We start from the raw sequence: 14276 nt of genomic DNA, 5'->3' as shown, positions 1-14276 counted from the left end.
AGAGAGAGAGAGAGAGAGAGAGAGAAAGAGAGAGAGAGAGAGAGAATTTAAGATGGGGTGACAACACAAGAGCAAAGACAGAGCAAGTAAGGCTCATGGGAAAACTCAAAACAAAGTGATTTACTTACATTTTGGCATAGATGAAAGTCACGAAGAGAGTGAGTTATCAAAGTATTGATTTAGGGAAGACAGATGTGATGGAGGTGGAGGGAGAGAAGGAAAGCTGCATATGAGTAAACTATTTGTCATTCTTCATCCAGACAATGAGCTAAAATCGGTTTGCCTCCCAGTACAGCTCCATTTGGAATGCCAATCAGTAGGTTGCAGACAAAGAACTTGAAAAACCTGTGCAAAATTCTTAAGCATTTAATGAACTTGGTAGCCTTTATAAGGCCTAGAAATGGCCAGCCTGGCCCCTATGAAACCAACTGCTTAAGAAGTATTTAGAAGCACTCAGATCTATTTTAATAAAAAAGTGTATTCTTCATTAAAAAGCCCTGGAAAAGAACAGGGGTAAAATGACCTTAAAATTCAAAGTAGAAATCCAAAACCATCAAAAATTTGCCAAAGATCTCTTTGGCTTGGACAGTGTTTATTTTGTTTCATTTGATTGATTAAGCCAAATGAAATGTTAGTTTTCATGCATCGCAATCCAAATAAATATTTTCCTCAGGGATGTTTAGCTTTTTGCTTATTTGGTAGGTACTTCCTATTACTACGACATGCAGGCCAGGGTATTGAGAGGAAACTTTATTGCTCTTTTCCTTTATACGTAAAAACCCCTTTTCCTCTCAGTCTACTCATACTTCTAAATGCATATGGCCGCGTGGGAAGGGATAGAAATTTTTCTAGAGAAACTCTTTTTGTACATCTCAATCCTATTTCTTGAAGAAACGGTGAGATTATATGATGGCTCCTTCAACCTTTTGACCTCTAATCTGGAAATTCTTCTGCTGATTCATCTTTTCTGCCTCCCATAATCCTGCCTCACGTTTAAGGTGAATCTTTCCATAAACTCCCTGGATTTCCTCTCCCCCTCTGTCCTTTCAGGGACCATTTATGGCCTTTTCCATAGTTTCGGCCTTTTTCTCTCGCTGGATCCTTTCCACTGGTATTGAAGTATAGATATTTCACACGTCCAGCAGCAGCAGCACCACCAACAAAACATCAGCAAACACTGACACAAACCCAGCCCTTAGATTCCTCCCTTAAAGGAGGAATTTCATTTCTTCCTTTCATTTCTTTCTTGTCTTCTCAACTGGGTTTTATATTTCTGCTGTCTACACTTCCATGCACTCCTCACCCCACCATGGTTTCTCTCTCTTTCTCTCCCAATATTTTAATCTTACAGAATCACAGCAATATCCACTGCATTGTCATTGCCTGTAGCCTAGGTATTATTTGACTTCTTGATTTTCTTACCTCCTCATGTGTCGGTATTCACTCCTTTGGTTCTACTCCTTTGGTCACTAAATCTCTCAAGTAAATCTACTAATTTTTCATTTTTTTTCCATCCCTGGTGTCCCTCTCTGACTTGGGAAGATCACCTTACTCTTTCTGCATGCAGCTGATGTGCTGGCCCACGGTGTTGCTACTGGATGAACTCACAGATTTAGGGGTTCTGAGGACTGCGTAGGCAAGAGATGTAGTTTCTGGAGATTTCCTCATCATTTCCACAGTCTTTTATGGGAGTTTTCTCTTGGAAATAGCGACTTCTGCATTTTTCTGTTGGTTACGTTTTACTTCTCTGGCCTTTCCCTCTGGTTTAGGGAGTCCATCTCTGTGGCTTCAAGAAGCTCTGTACTCACAGTTGCATTTCAGCTCTGTGGGCAGGCCTGGCTCTGACCCTTAGTACCTGTATGAACCTGAGAAGATCACCAGCTTTGAATTTCCTTATTTGTAAAACAAATGGTTTCCCCTAGACACTCATGATGCTCAACCCTGGCCTGCTATTAGAATCATGGGGAGCTTTAAAAACTCCCAATGTCCAAGCTGACTTTACACTAATGACATCAGCATTCCAATGCCTGGACTTCAAGATGCTTCATTATTTTTATTTTATGTCTATGAGTGTATTGGCTACATGAATGTAAGTGCACCTGTGTCATGCAATGCCTGCAGAGGTCAGAAGAAGCCGTCAGATCTCCTGGAACTGGGGTTATGGGCAGTTGTTAGCTTCCATGTGGGTGCTGGGAATTGAACCTGGGTCCTCTGCAAGAGCATTCAGTACTCTTAACTGCTGAGCCATCTCTCCAGCCCAAGATGCTTTATTTAAAAAAAAATCACTATTTGTCAGGTTAAAATTTTTTTTTTTACTGATTCTTTGAAAACTTCATACAGTGTATGTTGATCACGTTCAGGCCCCCTCCTTCATCTCCACCCATAGGTTACTACTCCCCACTTGACTTCATGTCCTCTATTATTACTTGTCTTTTTTAAAAAGACCTATCCAGTCCAATCTGTGTTTCCTAAATGCTCTTGGGTGTGGGTCTGTCTATCCCTTGGAGACTTGGTCAACCTACCAGGCATCACAGTAAGGAAAACTGACTCTCTGCTTCCCAGCAGCTTTCAATTGCTAATAGACCCTAGCCAGGGCAAAGGCTTCCTGCCCACCTCTGTAATCCAGTCAGGACCCTATCTGGCTTGTGTTTGCAGGCTGTCACAAGTGCTGTGAGTTCATATGGGCAACTTGTGGTGTCCAGACAACTTGATTTCCTTGTAATCATTCACCATCTCTGGTTCTTAAATATCTTTTTAAAAAAATCTTCCAAAGATCCCAATGCACAAACAAGATTGAAAACTACTGACTTAATTATTAAAGGACTTCTGTTCCAGCTCGTGCTCTTCCCATGCCCCGATCTCAAATTGAGGTTTCTCTTTCTTTTAATGTTTTTACTAAGTTGAGAATAGCTGTGAAGCTCCCCCCTTTCCATCTGCTGTTTGTTCTTATTTACATACGATGGAACCCAGCCCACTGATTTACAGCGCTGGTTGCCTTACAACTGTTATTGAACTGAAAACATAGCTGAAAACTTATTAAACAGAAATAAATTATTTTGAGTGAGTTTCATGCCGACAGTTCCTCATGCAACAAAGGGAACATTTAGAATCTTTTGCATCTAGAAATAACATTAACAATTGATTTGTAGCCCCATAATCTCAAATTTAGATGTAATCCTGGGACCAGACCTCAGGGTTTGTTTATTCTTGGGTATCCCATTAAGGAAGGATTTTGAGGCATATACCCAAACACAGCAGGATTTTCTCATACCACTGCACCAGGGAGTCTTTCTCCAGTCCTCCGTGCTGTTAGTGTCAGCAGAGGCTGTCAGCAAAGTCAATTTGTCCTCCACATGGATGTGGTCTCATTCTTTAAACACCTGTGAAAACATTTTTTGGGTCATTTTGAGATTGGGTCTCTCTGTAGCCCCAGCTGTCCTGGAGTCACTATGTAGACCAGGCTGGCCTTGAACTCACAGAGATCCGCCTGCCTCTGCCTCCTGAGTGCTGGGATTAAAGGCATGTGCTACCACGCCCAGCATGAAAAGGCCTTTTAGAAGACTTCCTTTCTGGAGCTGCTCCTTTTGTACACACATTTCTACATCTGAAATAATAAGACTTTGCTGGGTGTCAAGGGAGGAGACAGGACAGAAGAAAGATAATAGGGAATGACCAAGCATTTGGTTTCACCATTGGCACTAAATTTGGAGAGATTGGGTCTTGACAGAAGTCTTCTTCATGTTGGCTTGATGTCCTTTGGGGTGCTGGCTCTTTTTGTGTGTCTCTCTATTAAAAGTTCCCTTTTCAACTGCTGCTCACTTTCTTGGCAATGTCTTTAAGAAATATACAGCCTGTGCCTTTGCCTGGCACACTCAGGTCCTGAGAAAACCATTTTTTAATGTCTCACTGGGGATGGAACCCAGGGCCTTGCACTTATTAGGCATGCGCTCTATAAGACTATCGAAATTGGTTATTATGATTTCACCAAGGATGGACTAATTTAGTAGCTGCACACAGGTAAGTTATTCATTAGTCTTAAATGTTGACAAATGCCCCCCCCCCACTTTGTGTAATTCTTTTAAAGTTGGACCATCAAATTATTCTCACAGAAAGAATTGGTTAGTTGTCTTCTAATGCTGAGAAAAAAAATCTCATTCTTCCCATGTTGAGCCTTGAAGTAGTTTTCTTGCAAGCTAATTTGTGTCCAGGAAACCTTGTCTGATGTTTCCAGCTGTGATGTGTTTCTTTGGGTATTTTCTTACAGATGGAAGAATTGATTGAGGGTGTTCGCTGGGCCTTTATTGACATGCTGGAGAAAGAAAATGAATGGATGGATGCAGGGACAAAAAGGAAAGCCAAAGAAAAGGTAAGGATTCCTTTTGCTGAAAAAAAAACCACGACTTTCTGTTTAATGGATTTTCATGCTTGACATTGATTGTGCAGTTGTTTTTTATATTGACTGAGCTGTTGGCTCCAAATGACCCCAGAGGTAGACGTGTGCTTTGGATGAGCACATAGATTTCATCACTGGGCGATAACAGAAAATAACATCTGACTTGTTCTTTCTTTAAGTGCATTTTCAAATGCTTTGTAAGTCAGCCTTTCCCTCTCTCTTAATTGCTGTCTGTAAGAGCCACATGGCTTTCTGCCTAGAGAATTTTGCTATGAACCATCATTGGATATGGCAGAATGCAGAACAGTGGGGAGCCATGGGAAGCAGCTGGCAGAAGAGCCCTCAAGATGCAAAGAAGAAGCAAACCCCATATTGGCCATGTGTCCTTTTCCTCTGTGTATGATGTGTGCAAATGTCCTGAGGCAAACATTTTCCTGTAGTGAAACAGATCTACTTCCTAACCCATCATTTTCCACAAATGGCCCAAAGAGCATGCTTATAAAACGTGCACGAGTGAGTGGTAGACCATTGCGGAGTAATCCCCAAAATATTTCCTGACACATGTGGATACTTGCTAGGCCTTGTAAAATTTTCCGATGCTATGCAAGAAAAGAAAAGAATATGCAAGGAAAGTATACACAGCTCTGTCATTTAAAAGAACAGAGGGGTCCATTTTGAATTCGAAGTGTTCTCACGGAGCTGGAACCCAAATGGGTAGGGTACACCTCCTACGCTCTCCGTGGGTGCCACTCTGTAGCTGAGGAATTCTGAAATTCTGAGCATTTCTTCTTCTAGAGGGTTTTTTAAACCTTCCTGATGAGAGCAGCCACCTGTGGGATGTGGACACACTTGGCACTTGCTGGGCACCTCACCAGCAATGTCTGCTTTAGTGCATCAAGAGTGAGGTCTGTGCACTTGGGATTTTAGCCAGCCTTTCTTGTGACTGTTATCCTTAGGCTGGCTGCTTTGAGTCATCCCAAGCATCAGTATTTTTGCCTTATGGTCAAGAAACAAAGGGGTTATCACTGTGGGAATGCTTAGTGTTGTTGAATGGGATTATCCAGAAGTTTAGCAAAGATATTTTCTAGAGCTTTAATACTCCTGAGATGGATAAACCTTGCCATAGATATTTTTGTCAACAGGAACGAAAAGGCAGATTGGTGTTTTATAGTGAAGGCAGACTTTGAGCAGCAGTGCTGGTGGTAGAAGACAAAGGGTAGTTCTGAATTTAGTTTTCTCCCTCCAGGATCTGTCAAAGCTGTTTTAGGTCATGGAAGGCACAGGCTGAAGGAGGCAGGAGCACACAGGCTGTGAGGGGAAGCTCTCCATATGGTAGATGAAACTTTTGGCACCAACACATTGTTGCTTCTTGAACGCTTGATTTATTTGCAGAGCCAGCTTGTGATATGTGGAGCAAGATGTGTCTTACACTGGGCTTTTGGGCCCTTGGTGTATTAGGAGCTCTTTCTAGTAGCCCGAGTCCCCATGGATTGGGGCATGCATGTATCAATTAGCATGGGATCATTGGTATGCAGGGAGGGGTATGGAGTCAGAGATGGAGAGGGAGGGAGAGAGAGAAGAGAGAAGAAGAGGAGGAGGGGAGAGAGAGAGAGAGAGAGAGAGAGAGAGAGAGAGAGAGAGAGAGAGAAATATACAGAGAATTGGGTGTGTGGAGCTAGAGGGGGTGGGGAGCATAAGAGAGAGAGAGAGAGAGAGAGAGAGAGAGAGAGAGAGAGAGAATGTTATGGATACTTAGGAGTCTGTAGCCAGTTTTTTAAGACATCTGAATTAAGATCACCTCAGAGAGATATTTAGAGTTGCATAAGGGAAAAGGTTGCCTTACTACTGGGTTGTCTAAGCAAGTGGTTCATGGGTCCTTCTTGAAGAAGAACTATTCTCAGTCCTTCTAATATTAGACATGTTTCTATTTGCCCTCCGAGTTGCTCTCCGGTCTTCTATTTTATTTCAACTAGAACTGTCACTTTCTCTTCTAAAAGTATTCTTTGAACAGTTTGGTTTCTTTGAGCTGAGTTCAGTCTGCCAGGAGCTCTCCTAGTTCCTCTACAGGTATAAATATCAAAGGCAATTGTCCTACTGGATCTTATTAGGTTCCCCGAGTCTATCTTGTATTTCAAGGTTCAGAGGAGTTTCTTTAATGAAAGTCAAGAAAAAAGGATGTTGTCCAAGAATCTCTAGCAGTTCTCCAAGGCAAGACCAGCCCTGGACCCCAGAAAATATGTTTTCTTTTCCGAAATTGAATTAAATTGCAATTGTGTAAATGACCTCTAGGTGGAGCTCATAGCACTAACAAAAAAGACAGAAGCCGAAGGCTTTTTTGTGCAGCTTTTTACCCTGGGGCTGTTTTTGAAAAATTATTTTTTTCTTGCCCTTTTTCTTTGATGTCCTCAATTTGATTGCCTTTTAATAGTCAACAAGAAAGGAGAGACTCTGCCTAATAATTCCTTGAATATTAGATGGAAATCTCTGACTATCTCTGGGCTTTGTCTTTCTGGTACAGAGTAACCCCTGCATTAAGAAAGGATTTGCCTGCATTTGAAGTGGAGGTGAATGATTCGCCTTCTCTTCCTGGTATGACTTGGCACTGCTCTTTGGGCATGTGTTGTATGCAGTATATCACCCAGGCGGAAGATTTCTCATCAATAATTGGCCCATACTGGGCCAATGCTGAGTCACTTGGCAACCCGTTGGGGAAGCTGAAAAAATGTTCTGATTTGTGAGGGGCCTAAAGCTGTTCTTTCCCTCACCATGAAGCTCCGGACTGCAGCTAATTAAAGTGCCTCCTAAGAGATATTGACCTCAGCCTCCCAAACTGAGTGGTGGAGGTACTAGATATTCGCAGTGGCCTGAGGCCCCAACCCCTTGGCTTTTGTGGCAGTGACCCTGTCTCAAGATGGAAGTGTGTGGCTAGGCCTTTGTTGTACTCTTCGCTAGGGGTGATCACTGTAAAAGATAAATGAGGATGTCTCTGCTTCTTTGAAGGTTAAATTTGTTATCTCTGTCTCCCTCCCTTTTTCTGCTCATCTCTTGAGAGGTCATGGGTGCTTTTGTGTTTTGAAACCCACTGTGTCGGGTTTCAAGTGGAAATTTAATATTTGGAAATAAGCATCAATTTTTGTTTAGGATTCTGTGTTCCCTGCAAGCATTTGCTCTTATTGTAAACAAGCAACAAAGGACAAGGAGGCCTGTTATTTTTTCTGGTTATTATAGCTGTTGAATAAGCATAAGGTGATAATCAAATGATTTGGGGGTGTCTGCTGGAGGATTCACCTTTTCCAGAGCAGAGGAGGTGATTGTCAAGGTCACTCCATAATGATTTTGAGGCTAGGCTGGAAGGGACTCAGGTCTGCCTTTGGCTACCCTGGCCAGCTCTGAATCAGATTAGGAGGAGCAATGTCCTGAGAGAGGCTCAGACTTGTCCCCAGCTGAATTCAATTACGTAGCTCAAAGCTGCATCCCTACTGAACTGCTTCCTTATGCTCTTTGCACTTGGGATCTAAGCTTGTCAGACCATGCCCAGCGAGAAAATACCAGCACAGAGCACATGGGGAGGCAGTGTCCTGAGGGTATTGTGAGGGGATAGCCTTGGCCTTGGCCACAGCAGGTGCAGAGAATTGCGTGCATGTTCCCGACTCCGCAGGAGGCTCCGCGTGTGACTCCCACGCACAGGCTTTGAGGGAAGTGGGAAGAATTCGATTGCAGAGAACAAAACAGAGCGTACCTCACCTCTTTGCCTTTGCCACTAAAATCTGCTAATCCTGGGCATTGCATTTCGCACAAGCATGTAGTCTGCATGGGCCAGTCATGACCCCCACCCCCATTACCAGCTGAACCCGGGGTTCCCCACGTGTGGTTCCAGGCCTCAGGTACCTAGGAACTTGTAAACCAGACAAATCTCTACACACTGATCTTAGCAAAATCCGGGAGTAGAGTAAGGCCAGGTGGTTCTGATGCATATAGTTTGAAGCCCCCATACTAGTTCACTACATACCTGCCTGAATTACAACTACAGGCTCCTGCATTCTGCCCAAGGGTTTTCTTTTCCCACCACAGCCTTCTTTGAGTGGCACAGCATTCAGAAGAAGTGCTATGTGGTCCTCAGCTGTCCTCAGCCCACAACTGATGTGAGGGTTCCTGCCCCTGCCCCTGCTCCCTCCTGCCTCTCATGTTTTCTACACTGGCTCCTGGGGCTTCCCCACTGGGATGGAACTTCCAGGCGAAAGTGCCCTTTGCTGCCTGCCTTCCTTTTTCCTCTTACTTCCCCAGACCCCTCCTGGTGTTCCTTTCATCCTCCAATCAAACCTTGTGCACCTGAATCTGTGTCTTAAGGTTTGTTGCCAAGGGGATCCCTGGATGAGGATGCAGCCTGTGGGTTATGTACTCTTTCCATGCTCCCTTGGTTTTGGTGACAATGCAGTTCATTGCATCTGGTTGTCAGCATTCTTTCAGCAAATGCAATTGCACAGGCATTTGCAACCGGCCTGGAACATACCAGGTGCTGAGCTGGGAGTTGTACATTCTGACAGGGGGATGATCAGCCTCAGTCCTCTTCAGCAGGGACCTTCATACTTTTAGGATGAAGTGAGAATGCTATAGATGTAAGGCTGGTACCAGAGGGTTATTTAATATAGAGATGGAAAGTGGTCCTGAGAGCCTAGGGGAGGAGGCTTTAAGGAAGCCAGCCATGTTGTGCCTCAAGGTGCTTTATTTCAGGAGTGCTTACCCTACCTTTCCTTTCTTCCTCTGTCGTATCCCCAGATCCTGTCACTGTTTATGACCTTGTAGCCTATGAACAAATTAAGTCTCCTTCTGAGCTCATCCTCATTTGCTTATTGGAACAACTGTACCCAGCAGCTCCTTTCTTTTCGTAACTTCACTCCTGCTGCATCGTATGTTTTCCCTTTGGAATTGGTCTGGAAAGAGAGGAAACCTTTAGTCAGTGTCTCCTGCCCATCCCTGTTATGGATTTCAGTGTATTTACAGACCTGCTCAAGAATGCAGTCCCCCTGCTTCCGGAGTCTATTCCCAGTGCTCTTCAGGGACAGGGAAGGACAAAAGAGCGTGCAGACTACTTCCTTGTTCTGGCTTCCTGCTCTTCTCTGGCGTCTAGTGCTCACCATGCTGAATTTGCAGCCATCTTTCCAGCTCTCTGCTGCTCCATCTCTAAGTCCCTCTCTCCGTCACATCCAGGCCAGGACAGTGCTTGCCTTCCTTGTATCTCTTTACCTCACTGCTCTCAATAGAAGGACAGTATGGAGGAGTGTGAACTACATAGAGGCTGACTAGATTCTAAGCCAACTTTTGCTCCTCAGGAACCACGGGACCTTTTGGAGAGTATTTGGTCTTTCCCTATTCGTTTTCACATCTGTAAAGTGGTAAGACCAGTGCCTGCCTCAGACGTTAGTTTTGAGTACTGAAGGAGTCAGTTTCTAAAGCACTTAGGAACATGCTTGCAGTGCTGGAGTGTGAGAAGGCTTTCTGCTTTGTCAGCTGCTTCTTCCAAATTCTGCTCCTTGGGGATTGGGAAAGCTTTCTTTGGAGTGGCTGTGGGAGGAAAAGAAGTAGGGCTCCTTTGTGAGACTGGGTCACTGGACTTTTCTATGGATTGGGAAGGTGGGTAAGATGAGGTAATTTGTCTCTCAAATGCTCCACCTTGCAGTGCTGCTCCTTCTTCCCCCATACTCACTCTGCAAGGATTATACTCATGAGCAGCTCCTGCTGACAGGGGAGTGGGGAGGTAGTTGCTTTACTCTGGATTTTGCATTTTCTGTTTTTGTTTTTTACTTTATTTATTATTTCTATTTATTATTTTTATTTTTGGTCTTTTTGAGATAAGGTCTCCCTGTAGCCCCAGCTGTCCTGGAACTCACTATGTAGACCAGGCTGGCCTTGAACTCACAGAGATCTGCCTGCTTCTGCCTCCTGAGTGCTGGGATTAAAGGCATGCGCCACCATGCCCGGCCCATTTCTATTTTATGTGTATGAGATTACTGCCTGCGTGAATGTAAGTGCACCCATGCCATACAATGCCCACTGAGCTCAGAAGAGGGCGTCAGATCCCCTGGAACTGGAGTTATGGACAATTGTTAGCTGCCATGTGGGTGCAGGAAATTGAACCTGGGCCCTCTGCAATAGCAGCCAGTGCTCTTAACCTCTGAGCCATCTCTCCAGCCCCTAAATTTTCTGTTTTTGAATAAATCCATTATTATCTTTGTGAGATATACATGTAGATATGTGTATATATATCACAAAGCACATATGTAGTAGGAGTTTGTATCTATTCTCTGTGATACGTTATGGGAGTGAGGTTAATTGAATTTACATGTTCCAGAGCCTCATGGAATTGCCGTTTGAGGGTGCTGTCAGGCATAGCCAATCTGTGGCTCAGGGGCTGCACATGGCCAAGGGGAACTATGAATGCAGACCAACACAAAATCTTAACTTTACTTAAAACATTATAAAGTGTGCGTGTGTGTGTGTGTGTGTGTGTGTGTGTGTGACTGTGTGTGTGTATAACTTGATTTGTTTTTGACTGAATTTTGTAGGTGACAATGCTGTATCAAAGGTGTACATGCTTGCAAATTTAGGTCATCTCATACTTGAACATGGGTCAGCACTACCAGGAAGGCTTATAAAAACAAACCGCCCAGGATAGCCAATAATTCCCAATGTAGAATAGGCTAGCCTTAAACTTACTGCGATCCTCCTGCCTCTACCTCCAGAGTGCTGGGGTTACAAACATGTAATCCCCCATACCATGCTTTCTACTATTGTCAGCAATGCTAATGTGGGTCTGGATTCTACAGGAAGCGGGTTGTGGATGTGTGGCTTTGCTTGGGGCTGCTCAGGGCCTGCTCTGGCTGTCTCAGAGTATCCAGGGCTAGGAGCAGGTGTTGTGCTGTGCTGTTGCCCTTCCATTCTTTCACCCTTTATTGAGGAGGTCCCAGGACATTCATAAGATCTTTGAGACACTGAGGCTGCTGCTCAGGGAAGCAGCCTGGGCTGATGCTGCTGAAGGAAGCATTCCCTCCTCTGTCTGACACTGGGACACCCCCACAATGCGGGGACCCAACAAGAGAAGCAATTAAGGAAGATTCTCTGCTTGCTTGCATCTTACAACTCACAAGGGCAAACTCAGCCTTTAACTCCTTTAGACTGCAACATACTTAACATTTTCAGGCACAAGGGTGCCTTTAGGCATGAATTTAACCCAGGGAATATAATAAAGGCTTTCTATTCAAAGCTGAAAAAAAAAAAACCCAAAAAACAAAAAAACAAAACTGCAACCTCATCCCCAAAGCATCTGGTTCAATGGGTCTAAGGTGCCAGGCATTGGCATTTCTGACGATGTCTTAGATGATGCTGATGTTGATGGATCTCTGGGTGATTGCAGGTGGCAATTTCTTTCCACCAAGGCTGAGTTAATAGATCTTGCTGGCATTTGTGGAGTTTTATGCTCCTTATATTGATCCTTTTCTACCATCTCTCACAATTGAGTACATGAGTGAGTTGAGACACTCAAACTCACCAAGGCCATCTACTTCATGATGTTCTGTCTGCCAAACGATCTGGATAGAGATCTGAAGGCTCCTTCGTGATCCCTTCTGTCCCTTGATTCCACATCAGTGCTTAGGAGATATGCAGATCAGATTTTTCCACAGAGAAGCTCTTCCAATTTTTAAAGATTCTACAGTGCTTTTCTATTTTAGACGAAGCATCTTTAACGTTCCTCACATAAAATTGATAAGTATTATTACATGCTAAACTATAGTCTCTAAACAGTTTATAAACACCACTTCAATAACATAGTGTCACTATGAGGAAGATACAAGTATTTCTTTAATCTGACATAAAGGGAGGGTAAGCAGCTTGCCTGTGGTCACCTAGTTAGTTGGTGGAAATGTTGACACTTCGTTCCTGGCAGTGTGTTTTCACATCTCCAAGCATGGTCTTCAGAGCAGCAGCGTTGGTACCACATAGAAGCTAGTTAGAAATGCAGATTCATAGCCCCACATTATTATAGGATGAAACTCTAGGAAGGGATGCAGGAACCTACACTGTAGTCAGCACTCCAGGTAATTCTAATGCAGCCAGAGTGTGGGAACCACTGCTCTATGCTGTGCTGCTGATGCCTCATGCTGCTGGCTACTATCCAGTCTTCAACACTATTTTAAAGCTGAAAAATCAAAGCTTGAATATAATAATTCTATATAGAGTCCAACCCATCTAGCACAATGGGAATATTATTGCTGTCTTTGTTTTGCATACAAATTATATTAAGGAAGCTGGAGTTGATATTACGACTATCTTTTCCCCTCAGCCGTGCATGTCAGTGTTGGCTCATAACAAATTTCCATTCAGTTAGTTTCTTAGTCTTCTTATTTTAATCTCACAGGAACTTTTGTTAAGCTCTGTTGCTCTAGTCCTAAAAAGGGCATTTTTAGAAACCTCTTCCCAGAATTTCACATTTATTCTTATTAAAATGTATTTACTTGGTTTGTTTATAGCTCTGGCTTTAAAAAATACTTATGGATCTTTATATTTAATATTTTCATTATGTAATCTATTGTTATTAAAGAAAATATGGATGGCAAAGTACAGAAAGATAAAGAAAAAAATCATTGTTTTGTGCCATTACCCGAGAATGACTGCTGCTAGCATTTTGATGCATTACTTTTGAATTACCCCTATATGTAGGCTTTAAAAGATATTCTTGAACAATGTTGTATATGTAAATTTGATTTTTTTCTCCTAACATTTATATTTTATTTCTCCTATTATATAATCTTTACCAAAGAATATTGACTAGAATTCCATATTCTGTTAGTAGTTGTGTATATGATTTAAACATGGCTCTGTAGTGGATTATAATTGAGTATCTATTACAGGTATTGTGATGATAAGCATGTTTTCACTTAACCTTAGATTTATTTATTTATTTATTTTTGGTTTGTAGACCTGGCTGGATCCAAACGTGCTATATAGCCAAGGCTGGTCTTGAATTCTTGACTCTTCCTGTGCCTTCTAAGTGCTGGGATTACAGGTGTGCATAAAAATTTCCAGCTCCTAGAATTAGTTTTTTAAAAATCTAAAGTTTGTCACTCAGTGTATTTACTACAAATTCTATTTCATATCATTGAAAATTTTTCTATATATGTATTTTAGGTTTCCTTGGTTTTCTGGATTACAATTGATATGCTCACAAAATGTAACTGGAATCAGCCCATTTGCTTATCCTTGAGACACTCCATTCCATATTCATCTATTGAACAAAACTATTCTTGACACCAGGCCTGCTGGCTCATCTATGTAATCATAGCTACTCAGGAGTTTAAAGCAATGGCAAATTGAAGGCCAGCCTGGGCCATATGTAGTGAGACTGTCGCAAAATAAATAAGGGATAGGGGTATAGTTTTGTGGCTAAGTGCTTGTCCAACATGCATGAAACCCTGGGTTCTATTCCTAGTGCTGAAAAAAATTCATGAAGAATTACTATGTGGCAGGTCGTATGTTAGGCCCTAATCAGTACATCAACCAATAGATTTTTCAGTCTAACTCTTAGGCCTTGGAAAAGCCTGTGAACCACCATCTGTAATTTTTTTTTCCTGTGAGGAAATCATGAGATATTGAGGAATGCTTTGCTAACATCCAGTTATCTATTATTTATCACCTTCCTTAATGTTCTAGTCTTTCATTCAGTTAATAAAGTGGAAATCTGGGGTGGGGGGGCAAGTGCTCATAGGTTTCTTGCTCTTTCTAAGACCTGCATGCAGATGATTCCATCTGTGGGGTACAGCCACTTGGATTCTATTTAATATATGTTATCTTTTTTTTTTTTTTTTTTTTGTTTTTTTTTAAAAAAGTC

The 14276-nt window shown here is 42.6% G+C and overlaps 1 protein-coding gene across 2 annotated transcripts in view; it reads left to right on the top strand.

Moving 5' to 3' along the window:
- Phex (phosphate regulating endopeptidase homolog X-linked) overlaps nucleotides 1–14276 on the top strand; it is a 219512-nt gene that overhangs the window by 103554 nt on the left and 101682 nt on the right. For both annotated transcript variants that reach the window (XM_008828330.2, XM_029561216.1), the window contains exon 12: nucleotides 4265–4366. In XM_008828330.2, the coding sequence (XP_008826552.1) occupies nucleotides 4265–4366 (102 nt within the window). The remainder of the gene's footprint in view (nucleotides 1–4264; nucleotides 4367–14276) is intronic.

This window comes from Nannospalax galili, unplaced genomic scaffold (assembly GCF_000622305.1).
Source record: "Nannospalax galili isolate Female #2095 unplaced genomic scaffold, S.galili_v1.0 scaffold1053, whole genome shotgun sequence".
Lineage (NCBI taxonomy): Eukaryota > Metazoa > Chordata > Mammalia > Rodentia > Spalacidae > Nannospalax > Nannospalax galili.
The sequence above is the reverse complement of the archived record's forward strand: the minus strand, read 5'-3'. Positions and strand labels throughout refer to the sequence as shown.